This window comes from Anneissia japonica, unplaced genomic scaffold (assembly GCF_011630105.1).
Source record: "Anneissia japonica isolate Jap-2015-1 unplaced genomic scaffold, ASM1163010v1 scaffold1302_len1884557_cov193, whole genome shotgun sequence".
Lineage (NCBI taxonomy): Eukaryota > Metazoa > Echinodermata > Crinoidea > Comatulida > Comatulidae > Anneissia > Anneissia japonica.
Window position 1 is genome coordinate 1,033,262 of NW_022736804.1, and position 8,901 is coordinate 1,042,162.

The following is an 8,901-nucleotide window of genomic DNA, read 5'->3' on the forward strand; positions in this document are numbered from 1 at the left end:
TTTCCATCCAAACATTGGTTGTTATGTTTCATTTCGTCTTGACCGTTCTTGTTCGACATAAAAGGCATTTCATAATTTCTATGTTTACGGAGTTTCATTGTTGAGATATTTTTAGATTTTTGGGAACCAGTGACTAAATCTTTTATCGTTGCTAGTTTTTTGAGCAATTTTTTTTGCATAATAAAATCCTACGTTTTGAGAGTGATTCAAGCCCAAATACCATCAACATCTTGGTTATTATCATAATATCAGACCTATGTCATGTAACAGAATCCGGATAGATTTTCGTAAATCGATGAAAAGGCCCCTTTTATTTTATAAACTGATGAGAGATGGCTATAGTACGTGTAGATCATGAATGCTTCTACGTTTAAAGTTCATGAGAACAAATATACTCTTGTAAGTTGTCCAATTTGACCAATTGAGAAAAAGTCCCGAATCCGATTAAAAGCAACCGAGGGCTACACTCGTGTGCACATGTGCATAGTGGAACAGCGCCAGTTGTTCTCGGCGCATTTTGCCACAGAGAATAATATTATACGCCCTAATCTTAATCTATTATAAAACGACAAGTCTGGAGATACTCGCCACTGAGTATAATGAGTATGGTAAATGTTTTTGTAAATGTTAGCTTGTGAAAATATTGTTACTAATACTGTAAACTAGATTAATATTTGTGGTGCTTTAACAGGTACAGTTGAAAAAGATAACCAACCATTTTCACGGCTAGATTGTAATATTCAGCTAATACAAAAATTGTACACACAACAGTACACTTTTCAAGCCATTTTGTAAAGGTCTATTTCAAAAAATACATAATGAATAATATACATAGGCCTATGACTACCCTGACGTATTCTCAATATATATTCGGCCTATTTATACTAAATGTTTTAACTCATGTATTGTCTTCTAAACTCTTTTTGTCCCCGATCTAACAACTCAATAACGAACTGAAGGAACAGTTCATTAGTTTAAGATTATATATAGTTTATCATATCTAGTTAATACAGCCAAATTACCATCTCTTCCTTCAGACACTCTTACGCTGACGAAGGCAGTAGGTGCTGCCGAAAATTTCGTTGAATAAATGTACATGTCTCAAATTATGTCAAAGTGTCCGGCGTTTATGTTAACAACTGCAGTGTTATTTTATATATATCTCAGTAGAGATACAAAAATGATAAGCAACAGCTAAAAATTAAACGTAAGTAAACAGCCAGAAATAGAACCAGAGCTTTCGGACAACACTAGTCCTTCCTCAGTGGCGAGTGAGTGAGGGTAGAATAAACTAGATGGTATAAAGTGAGAATTTCATGCAAGCATGATTGGAAACAATGGGCTGGATGAGATTAGAATAAACAGCCTAAATTAGTAAACAGGAAGGCCAAAACTAAACTTTAGAGGCAAGCCTCAATAAATAAGCCAAATGATTTATCCAGAATAAATTGAAATGCCATTGGTTTAATTTAGTGTACTGGGAGAACGTTCCTAATATTGAGTCCAAATGGTGTGGTTGTTTTTAAGTAAAAGTTCCCAGTGATTCTCTTTATCTTTGCGATTTTTGTCGCTCCAACTGGCATTGTGGTCAGTTGCAATCACTCTGAAATTTGAAATTGAATGACCAGCTAAATTGAAATGTTCGGCTACTGGTTGATCAAGCTTAGATGTCCTGATAGCTGATCTATGTTGTGTCAACAATTGAATTGCAGTTATACAGAGCTAGAATTGGTTGATTTTTCCAGCCCCGAAGTGGGAAATTCAAACGTGGACACGAAGGCATTGTTTTGAACGGTAGGCAGGTGTCGTTAGCTGTGCGGCTATGTCTATTTGCATTGCTGGTATGCTGTCTCTTATACACATCTAGATGTGTATAAGAGACAGTATATATATATATACTTATATATATAGTCTTGAATCTTGAATCCGCCCCTGTACATCTTTCTTCATTACCATACTTATTTCTAGGCCTACTTCTGTATAGGCCTAGGCATGTCTCTTAATAAAGTACTATTCTGAAATTTCACATTTATTTTGTTATTTCACCGCTTTACATAATTAATTTATTTTCTCATTACTTTACTTTGACCTATATCATATTTATGTACACGTATGTAAGTTAGCTCAGTTGCATATTAGAATGCACATTCATTCTTAAGTACACTTATAAAATATTTATTACAAAGTGATAATACAATTATAAGTAATAATTATAATTGCGGTAAGCCACACCCTTTCTCAACTTAAATACATCACATTAACATTGCTTAAATTCTATTCCTAAATATTTAACTATAATTTACATCATCGTATGTTTTTTTTGTTTATGATAAAATCTGAAAATCTTGAAATACTCAATTAAAATATTGGACAAAGGATCAAATGAGCTATCATTTTCCAACGAGACATAGATTGAAACAATTCAGATTGTCATTATTCTACAGAATTTTTACTGCAAACATCCTTAATAAAAATTATTTACTAGCCAACTTATGGGCATAAGCAAAGGAATATAAGAAGTTCGGTATTCTCCCATACCTTCATTAATGAACACGGGACTACCTCTATAGCTTAACATTACCGTAAAACTTCTAATAGAAACCCGGTACTGTTTCGGGCACTTATAATGCGCCTTTTCCTTGCGGTTATAAAGCGTAGTTCTTTTCCCTGTGGTCAACAATTACTAGTTATACATGCTATAATAATGACCCACTATACTCTAATAGTAATCCACTGGGGTTATGCCTACTATTGAAATTTCAAAATTACGACAGAATAGCAGTCATGTCAACATTTTTACTTCACAACAGGAGCGTAGTAGTACATAGAGCCAAGGCGCAGATCGGCTAGGTTAAGGGCACCCTCTGTAAATTTGGTTAAAAACTGAAAGACGAAAGGGCGCCATTTCAAATCTTGCTCCAGATGCCAAAAATCTGCTTTTTTTAAAAAGTTTTCTTTTGAAATATTCTCCAATGCCTAATTTATACTTACTAATAGTGACCTAGTACTCTATTAGTAATATAATAATACTCGGATGACCATGGATTTGTGACAAACTTGTGTGATATGTAAATGAATCGCTCCGCAATTTGTGACCTAAAATTCAGGATTTTGAAACCAAAGAAGGTAGTTTTCATATTAAGAAGTGTATATATATGTTTATTATACCTGCACCGTGACCCTCAACCGAAGATGGGGATTGGATTGCAGTTATACAGAGCTAGAATTGGTTGTTTTTTCCAGCCCCGAAGTGGGAAATTCAAACGTGGACACGAAGGCATTGTTTTGAACGGTAGGCAGGTGTCGTTAGCTGTGCGGCTATGTCTATTTGCATTGCTGGTATGTTTTACAGTTCTTTAAATGACGGTAGAGTGAGTTCCAGAATGTCTTCATTCAGTGGTATGCCCTGGCATACCTATTTCGATTTTTAAATTAGAAGATTATAATAAATCAAATTTAACATTTATAAAATAGTACGGTAATATTTTTTTAACAATACCTTTTGGCTACAACCCCAGCTGGATCAGACAAATCAAGACTCTTCCGGGACACAAGTAATCAAAAACAAATACTAAATATAAGTTTGAACAATAGATTTTTATTCAGGATAACACATTTTATTTTTGAAATGCCCATTATATAATCACGAAAGAAATCATTTTATTCCTAATTATATTGCAAACATGTTCTACTTTGTTTCGTTATTCAAGTCGAGGAAATCAAGTACGATTAAGTCATTAGCCAATTTCATTGTACATGCTTACAAGAAGCGAACATTTTATTTGACACACTAATGTTTATGTTTTAAGGCTGTTGGCCTATATACAGAATAAAGTCTCCCTCTGGGGAGAATTGAAATTGATATTCTAATTCTAATTATAACCCACCCCAAAAACCAAACAAAGGATATTTAGTAACCCAGGGTTTTTATTATAAATTTTACAGTATATATTAATTTGTCACAATCACATTCGTAACTTAAATCCCTATCTTGATGTATTTATCATACAATTGTTATTACATTATTGCTTTTTCTATCAACGTACAAAACGATAGAATATATGTTTCTACGATCATCAATATACAAAATAATTATTAGAAATCTAAATGCATAGTCTACTAACATTGGTAACTATGTGCATTGGTCACCATACCATATACAATAAACGTTTTCGTTGGAATTTTGGGCTTGCTCCTTTAATTCTTAGATCGATGTACTGCCCTCAAAGTTTATAATTCATTGGCTAGTGAGAGAATAATGCCATTGCAACATATACCGTACCTCACGAAGGATAATACCGGTACTATACGCTCAAATCATCACACAATCCATTAATGAAGTGTAATTATATGAATAGACTTCTCTTTATGTGTAGATAATAATCAAGTCATTATTTCTCATTGTACCATCGTTGGAGTATTGGCTACAGATTATTTAAGAAAAACTAAGCATTATTTTATGTCATATTTTTGTCGACTACGTAGTAAAATATAATTTAATATCCATCCATATTGGAAAGCTGTAGGCGTAGCCACAGTATTAAGAGCGGCCTTTCCTGTTTGCTTTTACTAATACTGCTGCTAGACTCATTCACTCATACATGGATTACACCTAATTAACTTTAATGATAACATGATAATGGTAAAGGTAATATTATTGACGAAGGAATAATAATAATAATGAAAATGATGATAATGTTGATGACAATGATAATGATGATGGCTTATTATTTAACGGTTCTTTATTATACATTTATGTATCCAAAACTATATCCATAATAAATAAGATCAATTTAACACATTAGGGCTTCGATAGGATCTTCATTATGCATTAATAATAAAGGAACGCCATTAAAACTGGTTAAACTCTATCAGTTTATGGATTGCAATAATTTATGTTTATGTATATCAAAAAATCAATCGATTCATACATTTTTAATTGCTGTGGGACTCCGCAAAAGAGCTCTCAAATGCCAAAATATTATTATTCTTAATGTATAATTAAGGAACCATTGACATCCTGTAGTTACTGTGGACTGACTTTATTTTCTTTAGGCTTTCTTATTAAGCCAGCTACAACGCAAATGCAGCCTATGACGAAAGCGAGGACCAAAGCTCCTGTTGATATCGTAAGAATCAACACTGTCGTAGAATATTTACTGCCACCACCTATGCAAAAATGAAATGAAATAATATATATTGAGTTAAATTTAATTTTAATTTCAGAATCAGGAATAACACTATAAATTAAGATAAAATAATATTATTATTACATGGACATATAGTTGTGTCTGTATATTCCACTTGTTAAACCTATTTTAGTAAATCAATTTTTGGTATAGCTTTTTCCTTTACAAACGTCTCATATTTTTACGTGTCCTTTATTGTTTATTTTTACTCAAAATTCATAGACCCAACTCACGCAATTTGCCCGATAGCCGAATCAATATTAATACAAGTGGTTTCATTCACAATACTTAAACTGGTAAAAGGTATAACAACAGACTGAGTATAGTTAGAACGGCTATTGATATTTTATTTATCCACAAAAAAAATAATAATAAAATAAAATAAAAAACAACGTTTCTTCGGTCAATCTAGACCTTTTAAAACTTGAAATTTATCTGGCTACCTGTTTTGAATTGTTGTGTTTTTGTTTGTTTAACCAAATGTGTTCAGAAATGTTTTGATGTTGATCGTTGTTAAGTAGGCATTTCATTATTTGGCAAATTTGGATTTAGTGAAATAACTTTGAAATATCTAAATAATTAAAATTAATAAAATAATGATGATGATGATGATGATAATGATACAATATACTTTATATTAATAATACTATTAATATTTGCAATATCAGTGACAATATTAAATTGAAAATAATAACAACAATATCATTAATAATAACATAATAAATAAACCCAATAATTATATTAATAATATAATAGTAAAAATATAGTGAGTGAAAGAATTTAATTTACAATCTTTAAAATAATATCTAAGGGTATAAAGTATAATCTTGTAGGTCTCCTACCTTCTTTGTTTATTGCCGACGATGTGGTTGATTCGAATACAGCACTACTGTATGCACTGTACCCGTCGCTTCCGGTCTGACTCGAGGTGGTTTGCATCTGACTACTAACTGACGACGTGTGCTCGCCACTTTGAGTACTGCCCTGTAGAATACTCTGATTGTTACTTGTATCTTCCTGATGCTCTGTATTTCGATTTGTTTCAGTGAAGGTATTATCGTAAGTTGTCTGCGATTGGGTTTGTGACGCAACGACTTTTCCAGTGGCTATTTCATTTTCAATGATGCCGCAGACTATTGATTGGCATGTTTCACACATAATGGCGGTGCAGTTACACTCTTCAGTGGTGTTTGTTTCCAGATTATCCCAAGAACAGTTGCAAGACCACGTAAGGCATTCGTAGACCAACGATTCGTTCAAATTGTTGGCACATATGCAAGGAACTTTCAAACAAGTGCAATTTGTGGGTTTGTCGCTGACATAACTTGTGGTTGGTGAATGATAAGTAGATGCAACATCCATTGAGTGTTCAGGTTCTTCACTTTCAGTATTGTCAGGTTCTGAGTCTGTTTGAATGAGCAATTTAATACAAAAAACTTTTATTAGTATGTAAATACATCACTCGTTATTATTATATTATGATACATATTTAAATGACGTTCTTAATTTAAAACCCAATGGCCTATATATAATATAAAATCATATAGGCCTACATTAAACAACACAAAGGCTAACATGCTCAATGTAGAAATAATTTAACGTTATATATGCCAAATTACACTTAAAAATGTGAATTATTAGTACTTGAATTTCCTAGAGGGGGAAAAAAACAATACATAAAAATGCAATTTTTAATCAGAATATCATTAAACATAAAATATATCCAGAATTTACAAAAATGGCTAATAAAATACATAAAATGTGGGAAAATGGAATTTTTAAAAAAAAGCTTCGTTTATGCTTACTTTGAAACATTTGTTAAGTTCACGATAATATAATAAACCAATAACAGACTGAATGAAGGCTCTAACGTTACTTGATTATAAGTAACACTTGCAAAATTATGCAACTTATGTAAAGTAGGCCTACTAATATAAAAGATCATTGTTCTCACTGGACCCTTAGTTGATTAAGCCTATATGCCCATCTAATCTTGTTGCAACAATGTAGGCCTAAATTACTCATTATAAGACCGTGCTCGCTATAGACCCTTTGTTCAATTAGACCTATATTAATCAATTGTATCCGCTCAGTTCGCCCAAATTGTTTATGTTTTTTTAAATCGAACACTTAGGTCCTCACAATGCACAGAGCAGCTGATCATTGAGGCAGACACAGACTTGAAAATAGAGCATGCGCAAAATATGTTCTATAAGGATGATTATGAATAATTCATGAGATTTTTCAAACTATCCTACGTTAAAAATGTGCGTGCTGGAATACAAATGTCGTGTATGATGGTGGGCGAATCTGCAGCATACCATCAAGAAAATAATAGAATTTCGTCATAATCAGGTACATTATTTTCTTGAATGCTGCCTGAATTACGAGGGACGATTCCAGTATTCTCTTCTATGCTCGAGGATAAATAGGCCTAATTGAATTTGGACATTTTCTTCTGAAAATTGAATGTGTCTTTCTTCGATTATTATGTACTATTCCACTAATATTTATGATCATCCATTCATTAGTTTGTGCGTAATGTTGCAGAAAGACAGACAGACAGCAGTGAATAAGTATTCCTTGTTGGCGTAGGTATTAAACGAAAGAAAGAAAAAAAAAAACAAGAACAAGAACGGTGTTACTCAAATACTCCAACCAGATGGATAAGAAAATAATCCATTTGGATAAGGTGAAAATGGGCCAGCAAATAGCAACAATTTAAATATATAAAGTGTAATACTGCTTTTCTGTGCTGGGTGGGAATTTTACCCAAAGAGTTAGAAACAGGATCGTGAAATGTCAATAAAGTTTTCCATGAGATAATTAACATTGAGCTATTCAGTGAAGTTTGAGACTTTGGTCTCCGGCAGTCTACACCAGTCATTATCCTTGTTCATATATTATTTCTGCCGTATTTAGATTTTATAATTTAGATTTTAAGAGATAATTTTGAGTTGTATCTGTATTATCTGAAAAACAAAACTGTATTAAGAAGTTTAGTTTACATTCTATGCTAAGGCTATTCACTCTGTATAAAAAAGCAGTAAGTTTAAGTTATCATTATACGAATATTAGTAATTTAAAACACAAACGGTTATTGACAAAGTTAAGGGATACTGGAACTAGAGATTGAAAAGATCGGAAAATATTGAGCGGGACAATGTAACCTAAAATATATGCAATAACGATATTATTGAAGATGAATTTCATTTAATTTTGCAAATTCCATATTACTCTGATTTAAGAAGCAAATGTATTCCACAATTTATTTATATATATCCATCTATCAACAAGCTCTTTTTATTATTTTCAAATACAGAATATATTAATAAATTTAGCAAAATACGTCTACTTTGCGTTTGGAAAAAGAAAGAAGTGTATCATGTTACAATAAATTATGTTTTGTATCAGGGCCAACGGCCCATGTACTTCAATAAATTCCCTGAATAGGGGTTAAAAGTATTGTCTAGTGATATTCTAATGCGCGTTTACAGTTTAAATGTCTTCATAACAGTACATTATGAAAATCATACAGGTCTGTAGTTTTTTGATCACCCCAATATGCCTACATGGACACTGTACTGTATTATAGTCTTAAACCAAAGATACTAGAAATACAAGATAGAGTTCTCCACACAAAAAAAGTGTTCCACCGTGTTCCACCGAAATGCATGGTGGGAATACGAAAAATGGGACGCCCCCTACAGCT

At 32.4% G+C, this 8,901-nt stretch overlaps 1 protein-coding gene across 2 annotated transcripts in view; it reads right to left on the bottom strand.

Annotated features, from left to right (window-relative positions):
• Positions 1 to 3,648: 3,648 nt before the first annotated feature.
• Positions 3,649 to 8,901, bottom strand: part of LOC117116927 — a 10,111-nt gene continuing 4,858 nt past the window's right edge. For both annotated transcript variants that reach the window (XM_033261067.1, XM_033261069.1), the window contains exons 4-5: positions 6,032 to 6,595; positions 3,649 to 5,169 (exon numbers count right to left, since the gene is read on the bottom strand). In XM_033261067.1, the coding sequence (XP_033116958.1) occupies positions 5,027 to 5,169; positions 6,032 to 6,595 (707 nt within the window). In that variant the 3' untranslated portion in view covers positions 3,649 to 5,026. The remainder of the gene's footprint in view (positions 5,170 to 6,031; positions 6,596 to 8,901) is intronic.